The sequence below is a fragment of the Diadema antillarum genome, unplaced genomic scaffold, assembly GCF_040938485.1.
Source record: "Diadema antillarum isolate AM-2024a unplaced genomic scaffold, OU_Dant_1.0 seq00000569_RagTag, whole genome shotgun sequence".
Classification (NCBI taxonomy): domain Eukaryota; kingdom Metazoa; phylum Echinodermata; class Echinoidea; order Diadematoida; family Diadematidae; genus Diadema; species Diadema antillarum.
Window position 1 is genome coordinate 1,322,769 of NW_027271507.1, and position 18,564 is coordinate 1,341,332.

Below are 18,564 nucleotides of genomic sequence, written 5' to 3' on the forward strand. Positions count from 1 at the left end.
TCAAATTGATGTGTGCATATTTTCTTGTATGATTGTAGCGTGTGTATCTTTACACGTCTGTGTTTGCATTAAAGCATGGCAGAGTGTCATTCATTTTTACTGCGAGTGAAGCTCGCTGGGAAAGACATAATGAGAAAATATTGCCTTATGAAAGTGGACAGTGAAAGAATGGAACAAGGAAGGGGGGTGGTGGAGGTAGCCCAACACATTTAAGGGAACAAATTTGACTCCATCGTCGGCAACTTTTCACCAAGCGGTATCCAACGATTTTACAATGTGCGGGCCAAAGCCCGGCTTGGTAATTCGAGCCAGCATTGATGGAGTGACTGTCGCATCCCTTCGCTCTTGTCGATTAATCAACATTCTCCTTTAAACCCTGTGCGTGCCCTCCCCCTGTCCGAAAAAAGTGCACCACTTTCCGACAATGGAGGGCTCGTTGGAAACGCGTTTCATGGCCAATTTGTCAAACTGTAAAGGTCCTGTAGCAAGAAACCGAAACCTTACCGGATCCCGTTGGATACACTGACAGCTCGAATGCCGCTGCGGCAATATTTCAGACGAGGTGAGGTGATCCGCCATCCCCGCACAGAAAACTACGAACAGTGACAACAAAATGACCACATGCCGCTAGACACAACTCGTTTCTAGTTGCTACTTAGTCGTTTAGAATAATTGGGCCACATGAACGCACTGATCCGTGAAAACAATATAAATAATCTCCATCACCTGCAGTCCCTATCAAGCAAGAAAATAATACAGAATACGGATACAAGAGGAACATAAAACAGTCCAGTTAGGCACGTTAGGTGTCAAATCATTGTCTTTCGAAAACAGCGCGTGTTATGTGATAACCTAGGGATGACACATAAAGTAAAGTAAACTATCTGGTCTCTCTGCAGTACTGTGAAGTTTACACCATTTTAATAGAGCGAAGAAATAATTGTTTTTCCCTTCAACCTCTTGTCATAAGCACTGCTTTACGTTACCCTTTCATGTTTTCATTCCACCAAGTCTTCTTTCTAGAATCAGTAGGATGGTCTCGTGTTCAACATTTGAACATGACAGTTCAATGAAAACGTGGGTCTACTTGGCTTGATATTACTTTTATATCAATATCCATCTTACAAGTAAGTTCGACGCATCAGATGCATTTTGAGTCTGATTGATTGGCAATCGTTCTCTCAATTTCTCTCTCGTCCTACTGTCTCCGAGTCATAAGATGCTCACTATATAAAGCAGTGTTGTTGTCAGTGAACACATACCCAGGTACCTAAATCCCGTGTATCATAGTGAAAAAGTTAGCCCAAAAGATTATCTCTTTGAGTTGGACCAGTCATCGCCCCCTCCGACCTGTGCTCCCTAGCTTCCCCACACGTTCCCTCACATTCTCTGGTTTGTTTACAGAAATAACTTCTTAAACATACACACAGTCGAGCGCAGCGTCCATAAAACACGCCGGTGTTCACACCATAAGTCTGGGTCTAACCCCATTCCGATCATCTTTCCGCTTCATCCGCGAACTTTAGAGCGCGAAATAATGGCCCTGACGACACTCCAGGGGTTTATCAGACTCGTGTGATGATCGCCGCAACTACACGTCGCAATATAAGTTATGACCAATGGTGTGTCTCACTAGCGTTTAAATCCTTTGTTTTACAACCTCGACATTCACATCGACGTTGGTGCTCTGCTCGGATGTATAAGACGTATTGCTCGTTTGACATCTTAGTGTCTGTTGCAGAGCGAGCACCAGCAGTTGCCGTAAACGAGAGAGAAAATAGTTTAGCGGGATTGCCTCCATGGCTATTTCCAGGAATTATGACTAACTGGAGGTCTCAAAGCCAAGCGATTAGATAAATTGTCGCTCTCCGCGGAGATGAGGATGTTTACATCCTCGGACTATTTTAAACATGCGACGAGCGGTTTCACAGTCGCACGAATCTATCTCTTCTACTAACTGAATATATGAGACGAAATTCGGAGGGAAGGCTTATCGATTTTGCAGACTGCCGTCTCGATGTAAATGTGGCTTCCAGCGGACATCCTGTGGGATTCATGTCGAATACGTGTTCCAATACCAATTCAACATCTAGGCTATGAGGACAGTGATGGCGCGGAAAGGTTCGACGTACTTTTCTCACAATCAATGACCAAGCACTGCCATGACGGCATCACATCCTACGGGCTTCATAATATCAACCCGACAGTTTAGTTTATTTACAGCTCCTCTACCATTCCTTTGCGAACATCACTGATCAATCATTTGTAAATCACCTCATTACGATAAAAACATTGACACATTCCATCTAGTGAGATGGTCCAGGCGCAGGACCTGTTTTATTACAACTTTAATTCCTCAATACATTTGTCAGGTCCTGTTCCCTCGCTGTTGACAAATATGGTTCAGGAATATGGATTGACTTAATTCATCTTGTTGATATTGAGTATATTGTAGGAATAGCATTAAACATTCTACCCCAACCTTTTTTTTAAAATGTTATACAAAATGCATTAATTGTGTATACATACTTTTTGATCGCATGTTTATGTGCAGTTTCCCCGCACATTATTATTGTAGATGGAAGGAGAACCCCCTCCCCCCTCTCCATCCATATGAGTATAAAGCTTTCAACTCTCGTCAAGTATGTTACATCATTACCAAGAATGACCCCCAACCCTAAACGTTGGAATGTAAGGGTGAGGCTCAGCCTAGCAGCTGTTTCTATAAACCAGTGGTTTTGCCCGTTTTAGGGAAGAGATTGCTCTCACTCACTGAGAGCACATTCTGACACCAGCGAGTGCAGACGCCTTTTCACATGCTGTCAAAGATCCCTAAATTTTGAACAGTGAATAGCTCTCATAGCTGGTGTATTATCTTCCCGAAACAGGTAAGCTTGAATTATCCTTGTTTCATTGGTAATGTTGCCCACTTTGTATCGGATTACCACCTTGTATAGGTTGTATACATTTCCAGATCACTACTGATCTTTCCAGTGATTAAGCAATGATTTCATGTGGGATATGTGTCTTACCACCTTTCAGAAGAATAATACTTACAAGTTAATCTGAAAGTAGGACTGTGACAAGTCATTTCAAGACGTGTAATTTGTCATTCTGACAAACCAACTTTAATGTATATAGCATTTGCAGATTTGCAAGTTTATAACATTGTATTTCATAATTAATGATCTACAGCAGTTATACAATTGCAGTTGTTTTAAATAGCCAGATACACATGTAACCCCGGTGATGGCTATTTAATTGTTGAGGTAGTTTATGGTGAACAGTGACACAAGGAATGATCACTTACTCTATAGTGTAAATTGTTACATTGTACTATTTGTAGGACAACAGAAGAGAAATTAAACATGGACTGTTAAATGATGCGGTAGTGCATGTTAATAAACCATATACCAGTTGATGTATGTCAAGTACGATGATATCATAAAGTTATGCATATCGGAGAATGTTGTAAAAGCCAAGCGCTGTAGATTGTGACAGTTTGAAGTGTGAATGCTCAGGCTGCCCTTTAATGACATCGAGCCTTTAATGTGCACCTCTGCCATGACTCCGGCTGGTGATGTTAACCAAAATCCCCCTTGCCTAGCTTTTCCATTCTCTCCCTCTCTCTCTCTCCTCCTCTCTCTTCCCCTCTTTACCCTGGTGGTGGTCAAGCTGTCCACCGTAAATAATGTGGAATGTTCGGCCTTGGGTCTCTCTCTCTCTCTTCTCGGCCGGAGAAAGTGGAAAAAACTGAGAAAAAGAGGAGATTGTGGAAAAAGAGGAGTTTGGTCATGTTAGTTGCGTAGAATGATTTTCAGCTGTATAACTTATTTTTTCAGAGTTACTTTTATCCTGCAAGTTTGTAAAGCATTAAATGTTGTCAACCAAGACATTATACAATAGGAGAGCACATTCTGACACCAGCGAGTGCAGACGCCTTTTCACATGCTGTCAAAGATCCCTAAATTTTGAACAGTGAATAGCTCTCATAGCTGGTGTATTATCTTCCCGAAACAGCCACCCCCCTGATTTCTGACTGGTTTCGAGTGTAGCACTGTGGGTCTCCACTATTCTGTCCCGTCGCCAAGGCAACGCTCTCCACCCTGGTCGACTGAGCTGACTTGTCCGAAGAGAAGTTTATATTGTCAACCACCCTCAGTTGTGAACGTCAATTGTTAATAACTGTGTTAAATTGAAGTAACAGTGGATAATATTGTGTAAACTCAGTTGTGTACATTGAGCCATACTTTCATTCACATACCAAGGTGTCATTATATTTTACTCAACTCGACACTGCGGTCGAGAGTGAGATAAAATAAATTAATATCTTTGCAGAAGAATCTGGCACCAAAGATGATTGTGTGAAGATTGTTTTATTTATGTAGTTTCTGTTATCAAATCTCCTGTGAGTAATCTAAAACCCGAACTGGGCCAGGTTATGAATTAACCTGTGACAAAAATGGAGGCACTGCCCGGATGTAATTGAGTTAAGTAAAGAAATTTAATTGGTTTGAATTAATTTAGGTACAATTTTTTTGTTCACCCCAATTATTGTTTGAACAAAGTTTTAAGAACTGCTTGTATTTTTGAACAATTGAGCATCCCTTTCGTTGTATGATTGTATAATTTTTGTGTATGCTTAAACGCTCAATCATTTTTTTTATATCCCCTGTTCATTGGATGTTATTTTGATTTTTTTATTGTTTCTTTCATGGAATGCGAGAACAATCACTGTTGATTGCCACTCAATAGTAATTTTCAATCACTTTTTCTATATTTTAAGTTCTTGGCAGTAATCACAGCGTTAGAATGGCCGAATTCAATGATGAATTGGAAAAGTTCTTAGCTTCCCAGGGTAAAACATTAGAGGACCTTACAAAATCCCTGGGGATAAAACCCACAACGAAAGAGCCCCCTAAAGATTCCAGTCCTGCCCCAACCACAGTTCCCGAATCTATCGTGAGGCATGTTGTGTCGTCGTCTTCAGTCAATAGGCGGCGCCTGCGGATATTCTCCGGGAAACTTCCTGTCCCCAATGGGGAATTAGATTTTGACACGTGGAGACGGCCGGCTCAGCAGCTGGTGGACGACACGGACTTGTCGGAGCCCGAAAAGCTGTCAAGGATCGTGGAGGCCCTCCTTCCCCCGGCAAGCAAGGTTGTCTGGGCTTTAGGGGCTGGGGCAACAGCAAGAGAGTGCGTAGAGGGGTTAGAGAAGGCGTACGGGACAACTGCTGATGCAGAGGAGCTGTACCTGCAGGTGTGTTCATGTTTCCAATACGATGGGGAGACTGCATCAGAGTTTTTGGTCCGCCTCCAAGACCGGATTACAAAGGCCGAAGATCGGGGAGCTATAGAAAAATCGAGAACCAGCAAATTCCGTACAAGTCAGTTCCTAAGGGGCTGCTTATATAATGATGCTCTGCTCGTGGCCTTGGACCTTCGGGGCCGAGACCTGCCTCTTAGCTTTGTTCAGCTTCTCCATGAGGTCCGGACAGAGGAGCAGAAACAAATGGAGAAAGAGGAACGAAGGAAGGCAGCTGCAAAGCCAGCCAAGAGAGCTGCCCACGTGCAAGCGCAGTCAGTGGAGCGTGAGGATAAGGATTCTGATAGCAACCCCATTGCCATCAAGATGAAGCAACTCGAGGATCTTGTAGTGACCCTCCAACAACAATTGCAGGTGAAGGATAAGCAAGATCCTCAATCCTCCAGAGCGCCCCCTACACGCCCACCCCGCGGACGTCGTTTCCCATTGATCTGTTACAACTGCGGGGAACCAGGACATCGCCTTGATCAATGCACCAATGAGACGAATCCTACGAGGGTACAAAAGAAAATGGCAGAGAGGTTTGCGGGTCAGGGAAACGATGGCGGCCACCAGTAGTGGGACAACAGGTGGCCAGAAGGAGAAGAAGACGTCCCACAGGGCGAGTCAAGACAGTCCAAGATCAATCTCATCAATCTCCCACTAAAGTGGGATCCCAAATTCTGCCTTCCTCACTTGTGGGTGATCAACCCATAGTCACGGTGGAGGTTGATGGGATTTCTTGTGAGTGTCTGATGGATACCGGCTCTCAGGTAACCTGTGTGTCTGAGATGTTTTACCATAAACATCTAAAACATCGCCCCCTGGAGCCTCTCGACAACTTGCTTGTGGTTGGTGCAGGTGGTACCAAAATACCCTACATAGGGTACATTGAAATCCACTTGCACTTCCCAGCAGACAAAGCCGGTGTTGAGGTGGAGACAACCACCTTAGCACTGGTAACCCCTACAAGAGACGGCAGTGAGAAAGCACCCCTCCTCATGGGCACCAATACCAATGTAGTGCGAAGGATGCTTGAAGGCTGCAAGCAGAAGATGGGAGCAAATTTCCTACAGACCATGAAGGTGAATAACGCCCTCACTTCAGCATTTCACCAGCTGGATGCAACATCCAATGGTGTTCCGGATATTCAGCCACCAGCAGTACGACTCCCCAACAAGGTGAGTGTTCACATGAAGGCAGGCGAGACCAAAGTGGTTACAGGTGTTGTCGAAACTCCTCTCCAATCCTCCCCAACCGTCATGATTGAAGAAGGAGAAGGATGTTTTCCACCAGCTGGATTGCTGATCAGAAGGAGCGTGATTACTTTGCCTCAAGATCCCAACAGTGACGTGGATGTAATCGTCACCAATACATCTCAGCATGACATTGAAATTCCAGGAGGATCGATTATCGCTACGGTTCATACTGCTGAAGTTCTAATAGACCAATTAGAAACTAGTGCTCCCCAAGAACCCCAGCCTTTTCCTCCTCCAGTAGGATGTGATGCTACTGAGATTGGCGAAGCTGACAAACAACGCTTAGCCAAGCTGCTCCAGTCCTATCAAGATGTGTTCTCTAGAGACGACCTGGATATTGGCCGCACATCAGCAGTCAAACATCAAATCCGCCTGACAGATGATGCTCCATTTCGTGAGAGTTCCAGGCGTATTCCTCCTGCGGATTATGCAGATACTCGTCGCCATTTACAAGAGCTCAAGGACAAAGGGATCATCCGTGATTCGCAAAGCTCATTTGCATCACCAATTGTCCTCGTTAGGAAAAAGAATGGCGACTTGAGGCTCTGTATAGATTACAGGAAGTTGAACAGCAGGACAGTACGGGATCAATACAACATACCAAAGATAGAAGATACCCTCCACACCCTATCTGGAGCAGTCTGGTTCTCAACACTGGACCTTAAATCTGGATATTACCAAGTGGAAATGGCGGAAGAGGACAAAGCAAAGACAGCCTTCTGGTGCCCTCTTGGCTTTTACGAGTTTAACAGGATGCCCCCAGGAATAACGAATGCCCCAGCCACATTCCAGCGTTTGATGGAAAAATGCATGGGAGACATGGCTATGACAGATGTGCTGGTGTATCTTGACGACTTGTTGGTCTTCTCCGCCACATTTGACGAGCACCTCACCCGCCTCGAAAAGGTCTTCACCAGGCTTAGAGAATTCGGCCTCAAACTCAACTTGGAGAAGTGCTGTTTTGCTCAAACCTCAGTTAAATGTCTAGGACACGTGATCTCCAAGGAGGGAGTGAGCACCAGCCCTGACAAGGTGTCTGCCGTCCAGCAGTGGCCAACTCCTGCAACAGCTAGAGAGTTGAAGTCCTTTTTGGGCTTCACTGGATACTATCGGCGTTTCATTCCCGAATATAGCCGAATTGCAAAACCACTCCACGACTTGATGAAAGACTACGACCCTATCAGAAGGAGGGGGAGGAAGCCAACAAAGGCACCACTAGCCATGAGGCCCAAACCAACAACGCCCTTTGGTGAGAACTGGAACTCACAATGCCAGAGTGCTTTCAGCAAACTGAAGGAAATGCTCACCTCAGCCCCCATCCTTGCTTTTGCAGATTATACTGCACCCTTTATCCTTCATACGGATGCAAGCACGAGTGGGCTAGGTGCTGCGCTCTATCAGCAAGTGGATGGGAAGGAGCGGCCCATAGCCTACGCTAGCAGGGGACTCTCCAAGAGTGAGGCCAACTACCCGGCTCACAAGCTAGAATTTCTGGCTGTGAAGTGGGCCGTCACTGAGAAGTTCATAGACTACCTCCATGGTGCCACATTCACCGTAGTGACAGATAACAACCCTCTCACCTACGTTCTTTCATCGGCAAAGCTTGATGCGACAAGCCATCGTTGGTTGGCAGCTCTGGCTAACTTTGACTTCACACTCAAGTATAGGCCTGGCAAGACAAACGCAGATGCAGATGCCTTGTCCAGAATACCGCAAGCTTCTCTCAGGGATGACGAGGAATTCACGAGCACACAAGAGAAGATATTCAGACTCCAAGAACGCCTCAGAGACCCTAGTGGTGGTATCTGTTCACAAAAGGCATTCCAAGCAGTCTGTCAGAGTCATGAATTCAGCATTTCTGGCCAGGACACTGAGGGTGAAGATGCAGAGAATGATGGTGGAGGGTGTGCCCTAGTGGATGTCATTACTGATTCAGAAGGGGCCATTCCTGATGAGTTTGCTTCAGGCGGCTTAGGAGAAACTGCATTACCAAGCTTAAGTCCTGCAGACTGGAGAAGGCTGCAGCTAGAAGATGACCCCATCCGCCAAGTCATCGAGTTCATAGAGAGTGGCACTCCTCTAACAACGAAGATGAAATCAGAGATGGCAGAGGAAGCCAGAGTGATCCTGCGGCATCGTGAAAACCTCCAAATGGACGACGGTGTATTATACAAGGTGAGCGCCGCCCCTCGAGGCAACCGCGTAAGACAACTCGTTCTACCACGTAGCCATCGAGCAGAAGCGTTTCGCCTTCTCCATGATGACGTTGGCCACCTGGGACAAGAGAGGACCTTCGACCTCCTTAGATCCAGATTCTACTGGCCGCGTATGGATGCGGAAGTAGAGCACAGATGTCGTACTTGCGAGAGGTGTGTGCAACGGAAGCAGAGAGCCCAGAGAGCAGCACCCCTAGTTAATATTACAACGACTGCCCCCATGGAACTAGTATGCATGGATTTCCTGTCCTTGGAGCCAGACAACAAGAATACTTCCAACATACTAGTCATAACTGATCATTTCACCCGTTATGCGCAAGCATATCCAACCAAAGATCAGACGGCCAAGACTGTTGCAAGAGTGCTGTGGGAACAATTTTTCATCCATTACGGATTTCCTGAGAGGCTGCACTCCGACCAGGGGAGAGATTTTGAAGCCAGCCTTATTTCGGAGCTGTGCCAACTGGCTGGCATCCGTAAATCCAGGACGACTCCCTACCATCCTCAGGGGAATGGCCAAGTAGAAAGGTTCAACCAGACCCTTATCAACATGCTTGGCACCCTTGAGGACGACAAGAAGCAGCAGTGGCGGCTCTATGTTAGACCCCTAGTGCACGCGTACAATTGCACGAGACACACTTCTACGGGTGCATCACCCTACATGCTCATGTTTGGGAGAGAGCCCCGTCTGCCCATTGATGTGCAGTTTGGCATCACCAAGCCGCAAGCCTCCGCCAAGTCCCACCACAAGTACATCCAAGACCTGCGCCGTCGCTTAAACCAAGCCCATAAGCTTGCTGCTACCCAAGCCCAGAAAAATGCGGCCTACCAGAAGAAGCGTCATGACGTGTCTGTTCGGGACCATGCCCTGGCTGTTGGAGACAGAGTATTGGTGAAGAACGTTGGCCTCAAGGGCAAACACAAACTGGCAGACCGGTGGAGGAGTAAACAATATCGCATCATTCGGCGAATCAGTGCTGACATGCCTGTTTATGTCGTTAAGCCGATGGACGATGATGGCCCTGAACGTACACTCCATAGAAACCTTCTCCTCCCATGTGGTTTCCTTCCATCTGAACGAGACATCCCTGTCACACCCCCAAGACCAGCACCGACGCCACGGCCCAGGACATCCAAGCGACTAGCTGCTAAGAACCCTCAGCCATCTCGTGTCCCTGATGATTCATCTACCCACTCGGACATTGTAATACAGGATATTTTGGACCCTGTTGTCATTGAAACTCGTCCAACCCCGGCTCCCCGCCGACGTCTATCCATTAGTAAACCAGACCAGCCCACTCCCATCTTGAATCCTCATGCCGGGGAATTCATACCTGAACAGAGGGAGCCTGAAGAAGAATTACCCGAAGTGACTGATGTAGGCGAGGCAGAGGAAACCATTGAACATGAAGCTACGGATGACACATCGGAAGATGAGTCATTGCCGTCAACCCAGTCCGATGTAGCGGAAGAACAACCCATACCTCCTAGACGGTCTTCAAGGCGTCGGGTTCCACCTGACCGACTTTGGTATGGCACTCTGGGGAGTAGGAAAGTCAAGCTCATTGAAGAGCAGTTGGCTTTGCAAAAGCAGAGTCTTGCCTTGCTTCATGCTTACTTACTTCCATAGCGTCATGTCGGGACGACATGATTCTAGGAGGGGAAAATGTCAGGTCCTGTTCCCTCGCTGTTGACAAATATGGTTCAGGAATATGGATTGACTTAATTCATCTTGTTGATATTGAGTATATTGTAGGAATAGCATTAAACATTCTACCCCAACCTTTTTTTTAAAATGTTATACAAAATGCATTAATTGTGTATACATACTTTTTGATCGCATGTTTATGTGCAGTTTCCCCGCACATTATTATTGTAGATGGAAGGAGAACCCCCTCCCCCCTCTCCATCCATATGAGTATAAAGCTTTCAACTCTCGTCAAGTATGTTACATCATTACCAAGAATGACCCCCAACCCTAAACGTTGGAATGTAAGGGTGAGGCTCAGCCTAGCAGCTGTTTCTATAAACCAGTGGTTTTGCCCGTTTTAGGGAAGAGATTGCTCTCACTCACTGAGAGCACATTCTGACACCAGCGAGTGCAGACGCCTTTTCACATGCTGTCAAAGATCCCTAAATTTTGAACAGTGAATAGCTCTCATAGCTGGTGTATTATCTTCCCGAAACAGGTAAGCTTGAATTATCCTTGTTTCATTGGTAATGTTGCCCACTTTGTATCGGATTACCACCTTGTATAGGTTGTATACATTTCCAGATCACTACTGATCTTTCCAGTGATTAAGCAATGATTTCATGTGGGATATGTGTCTTACCACCTTTCAGAAGAATAATACTTACAAGTTAATCTGAAAGTAGGACTGTGACAAGTCATTTCAAGACGTGTAATTTGTCATTCTGACAAACCAACTTTAATGTATATAGCATTTGCAGATTTGCAAGTTTATAACATTGTATTTCATAATTAATGATCTACAGCAGTTATACAATTGCAGTTGTTTTAAATAGCCAGATACACATGTAACCCCGGTGATGGCTATTTAATTGTTGAGGTAGTTTATGGTGAACAGTGACACAAGGAATGATCACTTACTCTATAGTGTAAATTGTTACATTGTACTATTTGTAGGACAACAGAAGAGAAATTAAACATGGACTGTTAAATGATGCGGTAGTGCATGTTAATAAACCATATACCAGTTGATGTATGTCAAGTACGATGATATCATAAAGTTATGCATATCGGAGAATGTTGTAAAAGCCAAGCGCTGTAGATTGTGACAGTTTGAAGTGTGAATGCTCAGGCTGCCCTTTAATGACATCGAGCCTTTAATGTGCACCTCTGCCATGACTCCGGCTGGTGATGTTAACCAAAATCCCCCTTGCCTAGCTTTTCCATTCTCTCCCTCTCTCTCTCTCCTCCTCTCTCTTCCCCTCTTTACCCTGGTGGTGGTCAAGCTGTCCACCGTAAATAATGTGGAATGTTCGGCCTTGGGTCTCTCTCTCTCTCTTCTCGGCCGGAGAAAGTGGAAAAAACTGAGAAAAAGAGGAGATTGTGGAAAAAGAGGAGTTTGGTCATGTTAGTTGCGTAGAATGATTTTCAGCTGTATAACTTATTTTTTCAGAGTTACTTTTATCCTGCAAGTTTGTAAAGCATTAAATGTTGTCAACCAAGACATTATACAATAGGAGAGCACATTCTGACACCAGCGAGTGCAGACGCCTTTTCACATGCTGTCAAAGATCCCTAAATTTTGAACAGTGAATAGCTCTCATAGCTGGTGTATTATCTTCCCGAAACAGCCACCCCCCTGATTTCTGACTGGTTTCGAGTGTAGCACTGTGGGTCTCCACTATTCTGTCCCGTCGCCAAGGCAACGCTCTCCACCCTGGTCGACTGAGCTGACTTGTCCGAAGAGAAGTTTATATTGTCAACCACCCTCAGTTGTGAACGTCAATTGTTAATAACTGTGTTAAATTGAAGTAACAGTGGATAATATTGTGTAAACTCAGTTGTGTACATTGAGCCATACTTTCATTCACATACCAAGGTGTCATTATATTTTACTCAACTCGACACTGCGGTCGAGAGTGAGATAAAATAAATTAATATCTTTGCAGAAGAATCTGGCACCAAAGATGATTGTGTGAAGATTGTTTTATTTATGTAGTTTCTGTTATCAAATCTCCTGTGAGTAATCTAAAACCCGAACTGGGCCAGGTTATGAATTAACCTGTGACACATTGACATTTAAATATCTGGTAATTTAACTCCTTTGCATCAGTTTTTAGTCATATGTCGGTATTTATTAGAAATACATCGATCTTAGGTCACTGTTTTATTTGATTGATACAAAATGATATTCCTTCGATTATCTCTGTTATTAATTTTTTCGGTAAAAGATTCAAGCTTTCTATTCTTTTCTCTTTTTTTTTAGGTTAGAAGTATAGAATATAATTATAGTATATAATACCGGGAGTATACAACATGTATATCTACAGATAGAAAAAGCAATCGTAAAGTGTTGATTTCTTTTCTGCAAAAAAAAAAAAGAAAAAAGAAAAAAAGAAGACGGTAAATTTTGATGGGTGAATTGCGTCGCTGCAACATTTTCATCTTTGAACACACAAAGAAACAAACTTTTGTAAGGTTTGTACAAAAGGAGCCCACTATAGCATTTGTTGAGGTATGATACATTGAAAAGGCTTCTGACATATTCATGCTGAGGAGTGTTTACAACATTATGCGATGATTCCCTTGATCCTGTCGAGTTAGGCAATTGGTAAAAGAAAACGAGCAAATAAATACAACAGCAAAAAAGCCAATGTTTACACGAATGACAACTTTCCATCGATTGATTTATCAAATTTCAGCAAAAGAAAAGGAAGAAGAAACGTATCCAGATCAAGTTTTGTTTTTTATAGTTCAATCAAGAAAGGTCATCAAATAAAACGTGTATAGTCATAAATAGTGGTATAAGTTTGCATTAAAAGCAAAATGACCGTTAATATTCTGGTCACTTGTTCCTATCTGTTCCGTTCCACAGTATATTTCGTACCTAGTTAATCGCATTTCAACATTAGCGACTGAAGAGGTGACCATCTGACAATGTTAAGCCGGAATCAAAAGATCAATTCTTCCTTAGCTCTATCGTGGGGCTAAAATGTTAATGACTTAAATATCTTTCCAGCTTTCACTGAAATACAGGTGAACTTTTAATGGATAAACTACTCGGATTAGTTTCAGCGAATGCCGAAATCCAAGCATGCCCTACAAAAAGGGGGAGGCAGGGCCGTTGAAACCAGGACTCAAAACTCACGTGACTACATTCTGATGACCGTCTTCAACTGCAGCATGCCGATACAAACGCAGCATGAAGGGAAATCATTAGACAGTAGTTTGGCCAATTACCCCGTAATTAAGATTCACCCGACGTCCAGTGTCATCCGACCACAAATATTTTACAAAATGAAAACTTCTATGAGGTATATCAATTGGAGAGTGCGACATCTTGGTAATAAACACAAGGCTCTTCGTGTTCTAGTAAACGAAGTCTATCATACAAAATTGAAAGAAAGTTATCAGCTGGTTATGATCCGTCAACTCTGCCATCGCCATTGTCAGCTAATGGTGTGGGATCTAAATGTTATTCTGAAGTCATAGTGCTTTAACCTAAGAGGGTAAAATACATCAAGAATATGTTGTTATACCTTGCTTCCTCTCTCATGCGTTTATGTTTGAACTGATGATAGCGAGATTTAGATCTGCGACGCGAACTCTAAATACGACATTTTTATGCTAAAATGGTGTTCTGCACATGCGCGAGGCAGATGTTTCCATTGTTCAACCCGTGAGGCTGCGTCGTCTTAGCGTTCGCGTCGCATATCTAAAGCTCACTAAATGTCGCTAGTATGCCAATGCGTCTCACCAGATGTCATTAGTATGTTTGTCTGCATGACTTTGTGATGCAATGATAAAACTACTTTCATATCTTCTATAGATGACATATATCAAAATTTCATATCTCTTTCCAATCATCTCTTCTTACGCATTCCTCCGTTTCTGTTCTCTTGACGTCATCTTGTCATTACGACCATTAATGCATTACCTTATCGACAGTGAAAAAAGAAAGGCTGCTTACGTAAGCATTTCAAATTGAAGCCAAATGACTGTGAGTAGACGAGGTATAGACACAGACTAGATCTTAAAATCTTTAATGCATCACTCGTGGCCCATTAACGTATTTACCTTGAGTACGATATATCTTTTGATAGAGAGGTTTTGTTGCCAACTCTGACAAGGGAGGTTGCATCTCAGTAGACATTCCATTGGGCACATATATTTTTGCTTTCTTCAGGGTGAAAACGAAAGGTTCACTATAGAAACGTATTCTTTATTCGCTAGACACTGGAACAAGGCGAGTGAGATGCATGACTCATGCTTCCATTAAGCGATCACTGATGATAAAATGGCTGAGAATGTTTACGAAGACGACTTTTATAAAACATAATATGGATCACATTTATTCATGAAATACTTGTTATGTTTAAGCTAATCATCTTAAGCCAAATAGGAAGGCACGCAAAATGTTCATTGCATAAGTTCATGTATCAATATGATATATACGTTTGCATAATTATGTATATGTTTACGCATGTTTGTGCGAATTTACATACGTATGTAACGTTCACAACTCTCATCTTTCTTTCTTTTTTCTGACAATGAGTCCCACGCTCTGCAGCGAAATGTTTTTTTTTTCTGGTTGGAGAATATCCCTTGTCAATATAACTTCGGCACCAGTTATGGCTCTGTATCAAGTAACATTGAGGCCACATTCTTCCCTGATCAACTGCTGATATTGAAATATAAAAATATATCAGCAGTCCTTATCTGATGTCCAATGTCATTTATATGTTGATACACTCTCCATACATCCTTTCTTCAATCACTTCATCGACCTCACTCCTTTCGTTCGGCATTCCTGCAAACTCATGTGTTCAATTTCCCTTCAACTAACATACTGCTAACATATTTGTTATGCATTTCCACCGTGACCTCAAAGATCTGATCTGAAATAGATAACTTGGCACACTTGTCATTTGCACACTTGCCATTTGAACAAAATGTGTATTGAAACTGACACGAGGGGTTTATTTACAGCGTCAACGTTACTCGAAGAAACTTCAATCTCGAATGATTTTTTCCACGGCTTACCTAAAAACTATAAATCCCACTCAAAATAGCCTAAGAAAGTACGTGCTAAGGAAAGATTATCTTAAACCACAGTCTGCCGCAGAATATGAAGTGTGACTGATCGGCGGCAATTCCAAAGCCTTACACCTCTGGATGAGCTCATAAAATTGTTCGCATTTAAAAACGTACAGCTAAGCCGCTCATCGTAAGGACACACTCAGTTACCCCCTTCCGCACCGCAGCCTTCAATCAGTACTACTCGTTATGTAAGAAATGTTTCACGCCCTTCTCTTGTTCGGCTGCTCTTCAAAGTGGACTCAAATGCCATTGCAGGGAGCACGGCTTGCATCTGACCTTCACCTAAAACCGAGCGCCAGGACCTTGTGCAAAAGACAGGTCGCGGATGGTGTGACTGACTGTTTCCGACACCGACTAATGGGATCTGTTTACCAAAGGGTCTGGAAAATGTCGGCAGAGATAGTGTGTTGTGCTCGAATGATACAATGCTGTAGAAGAAACTTGCTAGTTGTGTTTGTGTTTAGTGTCACACAACTAGTGACTGCCAACAAAGCCAAACAGAAAGACAAACATTATGAGGTTGGAAATCTCTCTGATTGGCCCACTAGAGCATAATTATGAATGAAATGAAGAGGAACCTTTTGGAATTGTAAATTCATGGTACATTTGGTTCTGTCGTGAAATGATGCGCAGTGCTGTCCGAGTAGGCACTATAGGTGTATGTCAATATGTTTAATGTGTGTCTTTTATATTGTTTGGTATACTCTTAACAGTGCTACCGGTAGCATTCGCACTTCTTGTTGATAATTGTTATGTAGAGTGTGATGAGCCTTACCTATCGTTGTGAGGATGGTGGTGGCAAAAAACATGGAGCCATAGAAGTTCCAGCTGGACTGGAACTTTTCCTTGTCCCTCAGCACGACCACGTCCAGCTCGTCCTCGTACCCCTTGAGGTGCCTGCTCGCCCTCCTCCACCACTGGCTCTCGTCCACATCGGCCCAGTGCGAGATGTTCTTCATCTTGCGGAGGAACAGGTTCCGGTGATCGAGGCGCTCCAGTCGCGTGGTCTCCACGGCGTTCTCCTCGGCGGGACCCTCGAGGCGCTGGAAGACGACGGCGCCCATACATGTATACGCGATGAGGAAGATTATCAGACCACCATTGGTCAGACAGTGATGTAGTACTATACGCAGCATCGATGGCTCGGGTGGAAAAGCAGGTGGTTGTTCCTCCTCTTCCTCCTCCTCCTCGTCTTCCTGATCGCTGTACTCACCATCCACCGGATAGTCCCCCGTCGCCTCGTCATACGGAGGGGCATGAGGGGTAAGATTGTAGTCCTCAACGTTTGGTGGGACGAATTCTATCCCTCTTGGAGTGTGGTTCACTCTCTCCAGACTGTACTCGCCGCTGGGGGGCTCGAAATAATCTCCCATGTTTGTTTGTATGTTGTTTTCTTTCCACGTGGTAATAGAATTTTAACTTATAGCTTTTCAAAACATTTACCACACTTGTGTCCGAAGCAGAGTAGAGAGTATGTTATGGACTCTCTCTGTCGATGAACATACTAGATATTTTTTTCATTCGTGTTCTGTAAAGGATTGTCTTTGAGACATTAATTTCCCGTTACTGGTTGAATCAATTTCGCGATGAAGAACAAGCGCAAATGAAAAGGGCATAAATCGAGTCTCCATCCAAAGTTGCGTAATCGATCAGTGAAAGTCTTCTCGTACCATACCCGGTTCCATTATTACAAACATAGTTGGTAGCGCAGGTAAACACAAGCCGATGAGGGACGAAACGCTCAAAAAAATCATCCGCGTCAATTTCTTGCTCCTTGGCATACCGAAGAGAAACAGTGTCTGTCTCCTCCTACCAGACGATCTTTTGAGACTGACGCAGGGAAACTTTCTGCGGGCGGGAGACGGACTAGGAGGTGATGCGCCGAAACTTCTCACAGCTCATTAAATCCCACACTAAAGTGATTGATGTCTTCATGAGTGGCGCGGAAAAGAGATACAGGGCTTGGCGCGCGCGCTCGTGAGGAAGAATCACAGATGCTGCATCGAGAGTCGAGGTGCTCAAAACGACTCTAAGCCAACCACACAGCTTGGAATAACACAAAACATCTCTGGAATTGTGATGGCGCAACGCGATGAGATGCGAATGCAAATATCCAATCGAGGACAGCGCATTACATAGTTATTCCCTCCTCGCTTGTTTGGAAGGGGGAAATTTGGGGAAGATGAGACGGTTGGGTATTGTGGCGCAGCCAGAAGGCAGTTGCCAGCCTTGGTGGTATTCAGGGCTCCAATTACCCAATGCATCGAATACTCGGCGAAGAAGGAGATACACCATCCCTCCCAACGAGCAAAATGTCACAGTTCGCGGGCCTGACGAATAGGACTGACACGCGCCGCGGAGAGCGCCGGAGAGACACTGCCACAAACGAGGCCCTTCCCACGCCGACTTTCATGTTGCGAGTGTCACTAGACTGGCATCAAGCTGGAAGCATTCCAATTATTCCTTCGGGCCGGGCAATGGTATAAGCTTTGTAACCTCCCTCCCGCCCCCCCCCCCCCCCCCCCCCCATGACCACAAACCCGTCACACACACACACACACACACACACACATACACACAAGCATGATACGCTTTTTGGAAATGGCGCACAAAGGGAGCCAGTTACTTTCATACTCATCAAGACATATTTGAAAATATACTGTGACATGATGACATATCCTCCATCTCTAATTCGTCGCGTATTTTGAGTACATCATATAAAGAAGCATGACGACTGTTTCATTTTTGTTGTTTTTGTTGTTCAATGTGAACGTAATGTGCGATGTAATGTGACCTGAATGTGATCAGTAAGAAGCTTCTTTTTTTTTCACGACCGGTCAGACAAATTGTCAGAAGCATGGTAATCTTGGTTATGCTTTCAAGTGATTACGAAAGATTCGTATTCCGATAATAGAATACTCCTACATATTCGATGGTAATATCAGGACCATGGCATGTGGTTTAGAATGCACCGCATGCTTCTGATTTTGGT

General features: G+C 44.1%; 2 protein-coding genes across 3 annotated transcripts in view; one reads left to right on the forward strand and one right to left on the reverse strand.

Annotated features, from left to right (window-relative positions):
• The window catches only part of LOC139735288 (potassium channel subfamily K member 18-like), a 110,867-nt gene that overhangs the window by 24,774 nt on the left and 67,529 nt on the right, over positions 1 to 18,564 (reverse strand). Inside the window, exon 1 of one of the 2 annotated variants that reach the window (XM_071646044.1) lies at positions 16,348 to 17,514. The exons of the other annotated variant lie outside the window; for it this stretch is intronic. Coding sequence (XP_071502145.1) covers positions 16,348 to 16,945 — 598 coding nt within the window. The 5' untranslated portion in view covers positions 16,946 to 17,514. Of the gene's footprint in view, positions 1 to 16,347; positions 17,515 to 18,564 lie in introns of those variants that run through there. 2 annotated transcript variants of the gene reach the window in all.
• Positions 4,813 to 5,886, forward strand: LOC139735293 (paraneoplastic antigen Ma3-like). Its single transcript, XM_071646049.1, has one exon. It carries the CDS (start codon positions 4,813 to 4,815, stop codon positions 5,884 to 5,886), a length of 1,074 nt encoding a protein of 357 aa, XP_071502150.1.

What these genes read in the sequence shown, in the direction of transcription:
- LOC139735293 (XM_071646049.1), top strand. Translation starts at nt 4,813, where the DNA reads ATGGCCGAATTCAATGATGAATTGGAAAAGTTCTTAGCTTCCCAGGGT.